Source organism: Euwallacea similis, chromosome 6 (genome assembly GCF_039881205.1).
Source record: "Euwallacea similis isolate ESF13 chromosome 6, ESF131.1, whole genome shotgun sequence".
NCBI lineage: Eukaryota > Metazoa > Arthropoda > Insecta > Coleoptera > Curculionidae > Euwallacea > Euwallacea similis.
This window is the reverse complement of record NC_089614.1, coordinates 1652312-1666320: the sequence shown is the minus strand read 5'-3', so window position 1 is coordinate 1666320 and position 14009 is coordinate 1652312. Positions and strand designations below refer to the sequence as shown.

The 14009-nt window shown below is 34.9% G+C and overlaps 3 protein-coding genes across 4 annotated transcripts; 1 reads left to right on the top strand and 2 right to left on the bottom strand.

Annotated features, from left to right (window-relative positions):
• Positions 1-635: 635 nt before the first annotated feature.
• Positions 636-3998, bottom strand: Dok (docking protein homolog). 2 transcript variants are annotated; one of them, XM_066391174.1, is made up of 5 exons: positions 3840-3998; positions 3541-3685; positions 2410-2722; positions 1975-2236; positions 636-1879 (listed from the first exon to the last, which is right to left on the bottom strand). In XM_066391174.1, the coding sequence occupies exons 2-5, from the start codon at positions 3604-3606 to the stop codon at positions 775-777; spliced, it is 1746 nt and encodes a 581-aa protein (XP_066247271.1). In that variant the 5' UTR covers positions 3607-3685; positions 3840-3998; the 3' UTR covers positions 636-774. The 2 variants fall into 2 exon arrangements, with proteins under 2 accessions (XP_066247271.1, XP_066247272.1); XM_066391175.1 differs by having other exon boundaries at positions 2410-2719.
• Positions 3999-4446: 448 nt separating this feature from the next.
• Positions 4447-7560, top strand: Nmd3 (60S ribosomal export protein NMD3). The gene is made up of 7 exons (XM_066390831.1): positions 4447-4605; positions 4924-5209; positions 5473-5713; positions 5849-6142; positions 6411-6678; positions 6888-7064; positions 7368-7560. Exons 1-7 carry the CDS (start codon positions 4559-4561, stop codon positions 7558-7560), a joined length of 1506 nt encoding a protein of 501 aa, XP_066246928.1. The 5' UTR covers positions 4447-4558.
• An 82-nt stretch (positions 7561-7642) lies between these two features.
• On the bottom strand, positions 7643-10122 carry LOC136409377 (sphingomyelin phosphodiesterase-like). Its single transcript, XM_066390830.1, has 9 exons — positions 9988-10122; positions 9633-9928; positions 9412-9570; positions 9138-9356; positions 8906-9078; positions 8655-8852; positions 8413-8589; positions 8181-8364; positions 7643-7957 (listed from the first exon to the last, which is right to left on the bottom strand). The coding sequence occupies exons 1-9, from the start codon at positions 10046-10048 to the stop codon at positions 7643-7645; spliced, it is 1782 nt and encodes a 593-aa protein (XP_066246927.1). The 5' UTR covers positions 10049-10122.
• Positions 10123-14009: the final 3887 nt, after the last annotated feature.

The window sequence follows — 14009 nt, the reverse complement described above, 5'->3', positions numbered from 1 at the left end:
CCACTATAGCGTCAATATTATAGGCATCATACCTTCTAAAACAATCATCATAGCGTTAAAAAAATAACGGTCCACTAAACCATCCAGAACAATACACTACTTATAGCTGTAACAAACTTTTTTGTAGCGAAAAGTTACCTTGCTCTCCATTCTCAGAATTCATGTAACTTCCTTACAGACTTTGATACTTTGTCTTGGAACTTTTTCCGTTCATTTGGTACTGTACGTATTAGACCCAATTGACTGGTCCAGTTAATGCCACCAAATAATGTTCATTCCTTTTTTGTCAATCTGCATGGAAATCCCTGCTTTTGACTTCCATTTTTTTAATTGCCACCAATTTTTCAAATATTCTTTATTAAATAAATTATTCACTCTTTCCTTCAGAATCAGAACTAACATAATTTACCTATCAAAAGTTGAAAATTGGAATCCAACTTAGTTTTCAAGCGCTTACAACTGCAGAGTGTGTGGAGAATTCTGTTTGAATTTAGTACCTTGACTTTTCTCCTCTATCTAATAATAACTTAGGGGCACGTGGGAGAACAATTTATCACATCGAGGAGTTTGAAATACATTGTGTTTACACCCTAATCTCCCTCTTTCGAGAGCCAGGATGTTTTAGAAATAAAACGTATATTTATGTATATTATTTACTTGTATAAGTATATAGCATATCACAGTTAGTTTTAGACCACTGAGAACATCTAAGGCATAGTTAAGAGATAATTGAATACTTTATGGCAAACAAAACAGGCACAAATAAGACGGCAATTAAACTCGCTTGGGCTTACTTATCACTGCATAGGGCTGATGATTTTGAAACTGATGAGCAACCGTTTGCTGGTCATCTTTAGTCCCCCCAACGGACGCAGGATTAGAATGATTCTCGAATCCTTTCAACTTATCAATAGAGGGCTGTTTTTTAATTTTTGCGTAACCTAAGTGTGAATCGTCCGCCAGTCTTTCCGAAGTAACATTAACTTCCTCGTACAGATTGGAAAACGGTATGAGTTTTATTGCTGGCATCGGAGAGGAAATTTCCTTGTAATTAGCGTTAACATTCTGATTGACAGGTTTTCCCAGACAATTTAAACGGTCGTAGCTCTGATCATCGGCAGGAGTCTCGGACATAATTGCAGGAGCGGGTATCTCTTCAGGTTTGCCACGACCAGGTTTAACTCCCGGCAGCGTACACCAAGAGTAATATGTTTGATCAGATTGTTGTAAGTTCTCAATACTTATATTATTGGGAACAGTCTTATATCCAGGATTATCATTCAAAGCGTTAGAAGACCCAAAGTGCTGCAAACAGTCATAATTCTGACTTATAGATGAAGAAGTTTGTTCGGTTATAATAGTAGGAGCTCCTTTCTCATTTTTAGCTACATCTCCGGTGGATTTTGGCTTGATTAAGGTACCCCAAGACGCGTAAGAATCAACAGAATTTTTGGTGACCATTTCTGAATGGGTGGGATCTTGAATTCCCAAAGTTTTCCAGGCATCAGTCCTACTTTCCACTCTATCATATTTGATTGGATTACTTTCTTCAATATTAATATCTGCATATTCATGACCAGGATTATTAACTATCCTGGAAGCTCTTGAGTGAATTTCCTGTTTGGGGGGTAAATACTTTCTTGGAGGTTTTTCTGGGATCCTCTTTTTCAAATTTATGCTGCTCACTGACGATTTAACCGACGACAAATGTGATTCCAGAGGCGATTTGTTACTTATATCTTGCAGTGAAGGAGGTAGTGGGCATCTTGATCCTGGCTCCATGCTTAAGGCAAACTGCAAGTCTCTACAGCCGATCAGAGATGATACTGACTCACCACTAAGCATTTTTTTCATGGTCTTCATTCGGGCAGATAAACATCTAGAAAATTACATTGCCTGTATATTACAATACAATTCGATAACGGAAAAGATGTAGTGCATGTGAACGGATGGCTTGACCACTATAAACTTTACCTATAAATTTCATTGTGGCTCGGGTGTTCCAAGAAAAATACTCCTTCTCCTGTGGTACATTTTCTTCCAGCCTCGAACGTAAAGTTGCCTTCTTTGTACCCGTACTTCCTAATATAATTAAAAGGCCAAGTGAAGAGAAGCTTGTTATCTGTTTGGTCAAGTAGCTGAAGAGCTGAAGAAGTGACTACAAGAATGTAGTATTGGCTCGACAAGTTACACCTTTGGGACGCTTCTGACGGATGAAGCTTAACACAAAATACCCCTAGAAAATTTGGGAGTAATATGAAAGAATATATTTCAAAGTATAGCTGTTGTAGCTTCAATGTAGATCATAATTTTGGAATACACATAAAAATCAATTTTTGAACATATTTTTAGTTAGTGATTCACATCACACAAACTGAAAATATTTGTCTATCTCATACCTACACTAACCTTCATCAGAAGAACAATAAAGATCATTCTCCTGCTCTAAGCTGTTCTCTTGAACATTCGTCCCAAAAGAGACTCTCTTTAAGACGTCAAACCATAGATTTGATTCGTCCTCGGACACTGTAGCAAACTCAAAGAGAGAGTTTTTGGCGATGATATTAATAACGTTTACGGACTTTCTAGACAATTTAATAACATCTTCTAGCGGATGGATTTTCACGTTTCCAGGCTTCGTGTTGTTGTCGTAAATTTCAATTCGTGCCACACCAGTACTGCTTCGATCGAACAGGGCACAATACTTCTTTTGCCATGACTTCTGAAGGAAAAAAATCGTTATTTTATAACTTGACGCCGTGCTAAAATTCCCACTAGCACTCTTATCTTATATTAGTATCTACGGATATAAAAAATTCAATATTTCCATTAAAATCTTCCATTATTTTTCATCCAAACCAATTTGAAAACCAATAATTCAATTCAGTGATCAACAACGCGTCACAAAATACAGCACTGTATTACACAGATGGAAAAGATTCCATAATTTTTGATAATCCCAAACCATCAATAAATCACTCTGGAGGTTTGGAAATCATTGCTCACTCTGAATGTAACTTATATGTCACGATAACAAGTGTTGTCCCTTGTTACTTTAGTGAGGACAAGTCTTTTTAATTACAATGAGGTTACAAAATTAGTAGGTACCTAATAATGGTGTGATAACATCTAAAGGATGCACCTACTATTTCCTGGTATGTAGGGATTGTATGTTGCACTAGTAAGGTATACACTGATATATACTGATGAATTTTCTTACACGGAAATACCCTGAAAATGTAATGAAATACCTGAAAATACCTAGAAATATGAACTTCTGAAATAGGTATCCCAAAAATACATTGAAATACTTTGATGATGTATATCAATATACCTTAGTGATCTGCTTCTCATACCTATGTTAATTGAAGTTACAGCTTTCCTTAATATATCCGACTCACAATTTTGGAACATCTTATTCTATAGACACAGTGGCCATATAAAGAGTTTATGTACATGTGTGGAAAATTTATATTAAGAATTAAGGCATAACAGGATTGTGAGAATGCTGCTTATAAGTCTATTTATGTGTATACTAACCTTTAGTACTTTGCCCACAGGAGGTAAAAGCAACACTCCCTCAACCACAGGATTTTCATCTTCCATCTTCTGAGATTTTAGGTAAATGCTCAATTCTAAGGAGTGCTGTTAGAGGACTGTTTCAGCAATGTTTTTAAACAACATTCTAGAAAAATCAACATACTTAATATTCAGTTAGATGTAATCCGTAATTTGCTTTGGCTGCACGACATGCACACAAAAGCCACTATCTTGATTGATGATTCGAAAAATCATAATTTTTTATGATAAGGACAAATGGAACTATGAATATATGATACCTAAATCATTCTAAATTCCTTAGGTTGTCTGTAGAAAATGACTTGAGATTATTTGCTATTTAGGCCAATTGGACGGTTGCTTTAGGTACTATAAATCGACGACTTCGTTGCTTAACGTTCGTTTTCTAGAATTAAGTAATGGTGAACGCTTATAATATGATATGAAATACAGGGACGGGGATTTTTACTGTTCAATATTACTATTTGGTAAACAAAAGCGATGATATTCGACAGTGACTAGGGGATGATGGGAGTTTTTAAATGACCGTCTCCAAGTGTTCTTTTGGGGCATTGGAAAGACTGTGTTAGAAAGAGACGAAGTAACTCTAGTTCTCGCTATCTTTGTTGTTCATATCAGTTCTGCGAACGGGTTTGCGGAACCGTTAATGTTGCTACAGCGTTTGTTTTTAAAAAATAATAATAATATGTAAAAATAATTTAACTCTTTATTTGAGTTTCTAATAAAAATATCGAAATTACACTAATTTTACTTTTGCCAAAATCAAAAGCAGAAATTTCAATTTCCAGAAATTCGATGCCTGTGGAAAATTCTTTCTTTTCATAACCTCAAACGTCAGTGTCAGTGTCGCTCTGTCACGTTTTCTTCGTGCCTCGTTTTGTTTTTAATCTTCGCAAGATCTCTTAAAATCAACATTTTCCATATTTTTCAAACATTTTATTTTTATTCTTAAGTTGCAAAAGAGAGTTCTAAACTAATAATGGAAGCCCTCGATTTAGATGGTCAGAATTCAACCAAAGCCTTCATGTAAGATTTCAATTAAAATCACAAACATTTTCAAAACTTATTTGCATAGAATATCTAAGTGCCCTAAAAAAAAACCGCCCAATTTCTAATTAGTAGTTATCAAGCATACCTTTAACAGATAAGCATATTACTTAATCTTGAAACACTTGTTGTTTTACGATGTACATCATCACTTCTCTATGAGAGTGTTACCATCTCAATTCTGTTCATCACCCAACATATTCTATTCTCTTCTTTATTAGTTGGTGATTTTTTAAAATCAATTTAATAGTTTTTGAAATAACACGATTTTTATATATCTTCTCTTTATCATAACAGAAGATGTTGTACATGTGGTTTGGACATCGAACCAAATCCTTCCAACATGTGTGTGGGATGCTTAAGAAATCAAGTCAACATAACAGAAGGAATCGCAGAGCAAGCATCTTTATACTTTTGCCGCGGATGCGAACGATATTTACAACCCCCATCTGAATGGGTACACTGTGCCTTAGAGTCCAGAGAATTACTGTCACTCTGCTTAAAGAGGTTGAAAGGCCTAAATCGACTTAAGTTAATTGATGCTGGATTTGTTTGGACTGAACCTCACTCCAAAAGAATTAAAGTAAGTACTAAACTGGTGCATGTTGAAATCTTTGGAATTGTTGTTCATGCAATTTTTTAAAATTCAATTTAGGCAAAGTAACTGTTAGATTCCAATATTGTTAAAGCTTTTCTTAACATTGGTAAATAAAAATGGAAACACTACTTAGGTATAAGTTAGATGTTAAGCATTTACCAGTTTAAAAAATTTTTAAATAAATTATGTACTTAACTGTTTTATAAATTTATCAAACTGAGCAATAAGTAATTTTCTTGGAACTGCAGGTTAAATTAGTGGTTCATGGCGAGGTAATGGGAGCAATCTTACAAAAGGAGTTTGTGGTGGTTTATGCCATTACACATCAGATGTGTGATGACTGTCATAGATCAGAAGCCAAAGATTTCTGGAAAGCCATGGTTCAAGTGCGCCAGAAAGCTGAAAACAAGAAAACTTTTTACTATCTGGAGCAGCTTATTCTAAAGCACAATGCCCATGAAAACACTTTAGGAATTAAACCTATACATGGTAATAACAATAAAATATGTAATTTAATTGAGGGAAACTGAATAAAGACTGTCTTTTTTTTATTTGGATGTAACACTTCCTAAATTTACTTTTTTCTTTGTCATAAAGACTGCAACAAAATCTATATCATTTTAGGAGGTCTAGACTTCTTCTATGCAACAGAAGCAAACGCGAGGAAAATGGTGGATTTTTTAGTCACTGTTCTGCCATGCAAATTTCAACACTCAAAAAAACTAATTTCCCATGATATACACAGCAATGTGTACAATTACAAGTTCACTTTTAGCGTGGAAATTGTCCCAATTTCCAAAGATAGTGTCGTGTGTCTACCTAGAAAATTGACCCAATCTTTGGGAGGCATTTCTCCTATATGCCTAGTCTACAGAGTGACTAACACGTTGCATTTAATAGATCCTTCTAGTGGACAAAGTAAGTTATTATTTGGGGGTGAAATCACTAAATTTTTATGTGCATTTTGAAATAAAGTGGTGGTTATACAGGGCGTCACACAATCAAAAACTTTAACTTAATATCAAACATGCAGCAATTCATATCTGTTTCCAAGATGCTTGTTTTGAAACAAATTTCTAACACCCTGTATATCAATTTGCCCAGTAACAGCACTGATTTTCGATTTCCGAAATACAGCTGACGCATTGCTGTTTTAAATATTAAAAGAAAATAAAAAAATTTTCAGTAAGTGAACTCAACAGCACCAATTACTGGAGAACGCCCTTCAATGCCATTTGTAATCCGAAACAATTGGTTGAGTACGTTGTCATGGACATTGAGCCCATTATGGATAAAGACCGAAAATTTTTCCCGGGCCAAGGGAACATTTCTCACCGTCATGTGTTGGCAGATGTGTGGCTGGTAAAAGCCTCAGAGCTGGGTTTAACTGACAACACAATTCACACAAGAACACATTTGGGACACGTGTTGAAACCTGGCGATTCAGTTTTAGGGTAAAAGAATTTTATAGCTAAATTACGTCATGCATATAATAAAAGTAGAAATAATTATTTTTTAAATTTTATTTATTATTGAATTTTTTAAAAGTCAACCATTTTTATTATTTATCTATATATTATTATGTATTTTAATTTTTCAACATTTTTGTTTTGAATTTCCCCTTGTTTGAAATGTTTTTATCAAAGATTTTTCCATCAACTAGATACAATATTCAGGACAGCAATGTAAATGATACCAACTTTGACAAACTGGATACGTCCAGTATTCCTGATGTGGTTTTAGTCAAGAAATACTTTGGCGATCGAGCGGCCAAAAAGAGACAACGCATTTGGAAACTTAAGAGAATGGCAGATAAAGATACGGGGAGTATCGATGGAAAGTAAGTATATTTTTAGGGCGGTGATTTTTTAAAATTTTCTTATGGAAAGTTGAAAAATAATAGTGGCGATTCGCTTCAGAATGTTTGAAAGTTTGCTATAAAAATCATTAAGCAAATTGAATTTTACTTAATATTTTGAATTTGATTAAGGCAACTTTCTTAAACTTGTCTAAAAATCGTGGAATATGCAGAAGTCCTAAACCGATAGATATTTCTTCTTAAAATCAACTAATTTCACAAAACTTTGAAAATTTTTCTGTGCTTGTTTAAGTATTTTAAAAACCTTGATCCTGCCTCTTTCAGGGATTTCAACGAGTTCATGGATGACTTGGAAGAAGACCCAGAGCTTCGCAAGAACATTAACATATTCAAAAATACGAGCAAATCTATCCCAGTGGATGTATATGATAAGGATTACGATCCATCCACTCCGCACATTACTCTAGAAGAAATGCTGGACGACTTGGAACTGGTAGATGTGGAAATGGCAGAATAACAAGTGAAAAACTTTATTTCTTACTGTTTCTTTTACTGCTAAATAAAATAATTTTAATGGGTTAAAATTTGCTCCTATAGCTCTAGCAAAGGATACTTTCGCTAGTATCCCCCGCTCCAATTACACAAACCAGGTTCTTTTTGCATTGGCTGTTGCAGCCTTCCTCTTTAAATACATCACTGTCCCTGTATCGATATTTGTAGTATTTTTTTACTAGTGAGTTATCTGAATCGTTGCTGGTCATCTGCTTATAAAGGTTACCCAGAGATTTAAACGTAAGATCCGGAAGTCCATAAGCGTCTTTGAATGAATACAGTTGGTACCAGTTCGGCGAGGTTTTAGAGTCCAAATTGGCGTCAGTTAGATTGAAGGTGTATTCGCTATAGTCGGTGACGGTCTGAAAGGAAAGACATTTCAAAAATTGAGTATACCTGCAGGATCCAAAGTGTCCCAAAAAGATGAGAACGGGTGTAAAATACTGTTTGTTAACGTTATTTGGCGTATCCTACCATGAATAAAAATGCGTTGTGGGTATTCGATTGTGTTATTTTCGACTTTCCTCAAATTTTCTGTCCTTTTTTCGCCTTAATTTCTATAACAAATATAGTATTTGTACTTACTAGATTAGTAGAATCAACATCATATATTCTATAGTCCGAATTACCGCCCCAAATGGTAGTAAAACTAGCTCCGTTATAGGCAACAGCCTTCACTTCCTCTTTTGTAGTATCATTTTCAAAAAATAGCTTAAACTCGTCATAATGCGTATGTCCATTAAATTGTGCTGTGATAGTATCTGAAAATCTGAATTTTTTATAGCATCTAAGACGTGTTCAGTAAGTATTTTGCAACCTTAAAATTATTTTCCTGAGTTCCCTGCTCCAGACCTTCACGCATGACCCATCACCATCAGCAATAGGAATGTGTGCAAGAATATGCACTTTTTCCCCATTTTTCTCCGCTTCAGTTAGCACTTCAACGAGCCATTGCAGCTGCCCAAAAGTATCTTTGTTTTCGTAAACTAACCACCTTCAAAAAGAAATGGTCGCAATTAGGCAATTTATACCTAACGCAACTACCAAAAAAAAACTCACAAATTCATATTGTAACAAACATTGCTGTTCAAGGCAATTATTCTGAAACCAGGCTTGACCAAAACGGTGTAATACCCGCCTTTTTTCAACGTGGTTTGCGTGTCATTTGGCAACCACTTGGCCCACTCTTTAGCAGCTAAGTCTAACAGCCACTGAGTAGAAACGTTTGAGTTTTTGTCCACACTTTCAGGTGAATAACTTTTAACAGACAAGTTTTAATTAAATGAAAAATAAACAGTAGCCACACTCACTAATCTCCCGGATGAGGTTCGTGGTTCCCCAATATCGGAAAAACAGTCATATTAACGAATGCCGTCTCCAGAAGTGTGAAAAATTGTTTGATGGTATCAGTGTTGCTTTTTATAGTTGTAGCCCAGGTTCTGTGACTCACTATATCACCGGTAAAGTATATGTAGTCCAATTCCTATTGAATTTTTTAGTTAAGAGGTATAAAAGCAATGAATTACACATATATATCCATACATGTTTTTCCTTGATTTGATCTAACATATCCTCCATTGTATGCCAAGGCATGTCGCATGAAGCGTAGTCTCCCCAGTAACCAGCTGTGTCTTCGATATTTGCAGGAACACCACTTTCGCAGCACAGAGGGTCAGGGCAATTAACAACGGTGCCTGGTACATACAGAGGGTCCATGTGGACATCCGTGATATGCAGTATTCGAAGAGCTTCCCCTTTTTCCTGTAACATATTTTATATTTTAACACTTTAATATTAAATTCAGGAAAGCTCTTACAATACTAGCTGAAGTTGGTCGAGGTCCTGAATATGGAGGTATGGGAATGCTCCAGTCATCAGCTTCAGGGTCTTCACACCCATAGGCTTGATAATAGATAGCGCAAAACCTGGCCGGCTTGAGATCTTCTTTACGGTCTATTATGTACAAAATTGTGTCCTGCATAATAATTATCATACATCGTACATATCGGTCACTCTCAATTAACTAAATTTTCATACCATTTCAATGTTTACTCTGCCAGTGCAACCATCATTGCCCCAATCTGTATAGAGGCCACATAAGTGGATCAAGTAGTCAGTCATAACGTCCTTAGTGGCATTGCTTCTTCGTAGCGATATTATATCCTCCGTAACTTCTTCACAGATTTTACACCCCTCTGCTGGGTCTAGAATGGTTTTGCGGTTCGAATGGGGAGAACTTGAAAGAATTTTTTTTAATTTTTGAGCTGATTTGATGATGTGAGGATGAATTAGCAGAGATACATCGTCTGGTACGTGGACTTCTTGTTTTGCACCTGAATTGGTGTGAAAAAAATATCAGCAGTTTTCTAATGGATTTTTATTAGGAACTTACTAGTTTCCCAGTATAATTGAAAAATTACGAACAATGAAACCAAAACACGGTAATGCTTCATATTATCGTTGTTTCAAAGCATTGATCTCTACGGTAATCACTGGCGACTAAACCTCATGTCCATATTTAAATTTAAGTGGCCATCAACGCATTGCTGCGATAATGATAAAGTTACTAGTAAACAAATAGAATCACAGCGTTGATTGGAGGATCAGTGCATATGGTTATATCATGAGAATGTTTAATTATGATTACGATCATAAATGATTTTGAGAGAATGTTTTTTTTTAAGTAAGTGTTTTGCCTTTTTAGTGATTGAAAATAATCATTGATCAAATAATAATCACTGATGGTTCCACGCTTACCAAAATGCGAATTTGTTTACAGGAATGATATGTCATTTTCCAGCCTTAGATATATAAGCCCAATGTAAACTTTTCAAAGATAAATAAGTCATATATGGCAGTATGATGATCAAGCATGTTCCTCCTTTCATCTCCCCCTTCTCCTTCAAAAACAGATCAAAGTTCCAGCTAGATTGCAAATTATATGCAGCAGTCCGATATTATCAATTTTTATAATGTACTTTTGTTAAATCTGCATGTAGAGTTTCATGTTTTGAAGATTTTATAAAGTAACACAGCATCCTCCTAGTTTTACTATATCACCAGTTCAACTTGCAACATAAGAGTTGCGCAAGTGGGAGAAGGACCACGTAACTTTTAACATGCCTCCGACAAAGACCAACAACGAAGTGGGTGGAGTCAGTCCAGCTGGTATCTCCACTTCGATGTTTAGATTAGTATCGACTTCGCTACCTTCGTGGCAATGGCATTTTTTAAATATATTATAGCAAAAACAGCAATGTAAACAAATGGGAAAAAATGAAAACGTAATAACTCTGCGTATAACAAATCGTTCCGTTCCGTTTATTAATTAACTTCGATACTACGATCAGTGTCGTCGGCTCAGTCTTGGACCCACCAAAAGATCATAAACAAATATCAGCGAATTCAGATTATCGGGTCTATATCACTTTAGCCCAACAAAAATTAATCATTTCTTTTATGATAAAATTACTTTTTTGATATTGTAATGCGTGGTTCTTTGCAAAAAATTGCGGATTTTTTCCTTTTTTTTCATTATTTTTTATTATTTTTCATATAAGTATCTGCAAGCTTTCGGGACTGTGGAGTGAATTGGGATGCTCGGTGGAGTAAAATAAATCAAAAACACAGTTGAATAATGAATAAATCATGTAATGAAACTAACCTAACCTAACTGTAACCAAACCCATCGAATCCTAAACTAAAGGGATTTTGCAGAAGAAATAATGTCATGGCTTCAAGGTTATTGCCAGAACATATTGATCACTTTTAATGATATGAGATTTATGGTAGAGAGGCTAGTGATACTTTTATAAATATTTGCGAACAAATTGCTGAAAAAATATGTATTTTAACCCTTTTTCAATTATGATAGTTTATTTTTATTTGGGTAAGATTAGCTTGGTTGGTTTAGTTTAGAGTTTAGTTACGGTTAGGTTCGTTTCATTACATGATTTATTCATTATCCAATTATGTTTTTGATTTATTTTACCTTACACAGCATTCCAATTCACTTCACAGTCCCGAACGCATGCAGATACTGTAGATACTTATATGAAAAATAATTTTAAAAAAAAAGAAAAAAATCCGCAATTTTTTGCAAAGAATCACGCATTACAATATTAAAGAAGTCATTTTTTCAAAAAAGAAATAGTTAATTTTTGTTGGGCTAAAGTGATATAGATCCAGATTATCATATTCATCAAAAACGTACTGGAGTCGTGCTATAACGGGTTAATTCTGAAACTGGCAACTAGACCTGGACCGACTCCGCCCACTTCGTTGTTAGTCTTTGTCGGAGGCGTATTAAATCTTATGCGGTCTTTCTCTCACTTGCACAATTGCTATGTTCTAACTTGAACTGGTAATACTTTGATTTTCTAAACAAATCCGCCACAAACAAATTAAAATTTCGACACAGAACACAGGGAGCATTTCGGGTTTTCGCATTTTTGTTCACCCAATTCTGGCAGTTTGGGAAGTCGAATTATTCGATTCCACCCCAGGCATTTATTACTCGAAGTTTCTCATCAGAATACGATACAACAAGCGAGCATGCAGCACACAACTCTCAAGACTTGAAGTTGTATGCATCCTTCAAGTTTTGTATGCCTCTGACTTTCGTCAAACGGCACTGTAAAGTCGAGGAAATACCAAATTAAGTACTTGTTATGTGAATAAAAGTAATTCTCTCGATCTCTTCTGACTGAACAAATGGCGAAGTTTCCGACTTATTTCTTCAATTTAAACTTAAAATTAAAGCAATTTTCGGTTATTTTAGGGGACCTCTGAAAAAGGGTGATAAACGAAGAAGACTTGAAATATTTTCCTGGACTGGACGCATGCAATATCCTTAGCGAGAAAGTGACAATGTGGTCTGAAAGTAAAATCTTCGACATTTTCAGAAAGTGCAAATTTTCACTTTTCACTATTTCATGCCGCAGTCTGCGAGGTCAGTTCTGTTGCAGGAAGATCGCTCAGGATGGTCCCATTCTGGTGCTATCATGGAAAACCGTGGAAGTGTTTCAAATAACGGAGATTTTTCGAGTCAAGGCGAGCCTTGTGCAATAATTTCGCAGATTTTTAGTGCTACTCACAACTTCCCTATTTGACTAATTTCAATGCCCAGCAATGGACTGTAGGCCCTCGAGGTTTCTCACTTCTCCGATGTTTGTAGTGATTAATCAGATAACTGAGTAAAAACCAGGTCAGTTTTTTTCACCTTTTTGGAATTAAGGTCGTGCGACACTCATTTGCCACTCACACACAAGTATGGAATAGATAATTATCTCTAAAATAACCTATTGTCTTGTTTACATTACCATTTGAAACGAATTAAATTATGAATTACATCAAGCGGTGTTATTGATATTTAAAGTATCGTACGGATCATTTTCCACACATTTCAAATGGCACAATTATTAAAAACACGATTAGCTGTTACTTGTTACGAAATGATATTTTGTAACATGTGATGCAATATATTTATTTACTTCGATCAACTTAGCGTTCGAAATGGGCAATTTCCGACGAAGTGTAAGAGAAATATACAGGATGTTTCCGAATTGATAGGTAAACATTTTAATGGGTGAATCTTAAGCCAAATTTGAAACGAAAAATTCATATAAAGACTTGTCTAAAAATGCTTCGTTTTCGATTTACAAGGTGTTAAAAAACACCTTTTTTTTGTTTTTTTAAATTACTTGTTTATTTTTTTATCGAAACTTGTTCAAAATTTCTACATATCATACGCTGAGTGTTTCCTACAAACAAAAATTTTCGAATTTGATCCCATATACAGGGTGATGCGAATTGTTGGGTCTTGAGCAATAGTAGGCAACTAACAGCCAATAGTTGTCAAAGCTTACAGCAAACAAATGCAGCAAAAAATCATGGCTAACTTCACTAAGTATTATTTTATTATTTAAATTGATGACACTCTTGACTTTGATCGCGAATATTACTTAAACCACCGATTTAAGCGAAATTTTGCAAGATATTGAAAAGTGAGAAGACTCAATGCGAATTTCAAAAATTTGTCTAAAAGAATCAAAATATTAACAGAAAAAAATGTATGATAAATGAGAGCTCAAGTCCCATCAATCCGCATCACCCCGTATATGAAATCAAAGTCCGAAAATTTCCGTTTGTGGAAAACACTCGACGTGTGATATATACAAATTTTCAACAAGTTTCGATAAAAAATACACAAGTAATTTAAAAAAAGTATTTTTTTAACATCCTGTAGATCGAAGTTGAAGCAGTTTTGGTGTATCTTTATATGAACTTTTCGTCTTAAATTTGGATCAGGATTCACTCTCTGAAATCTTTACCATCTATTCAGAAATACCCTGTATTTTAAAGTTTTTAGATTGCAATAATTACTAAATTTCCGATCCTGCATACTTCCTTATA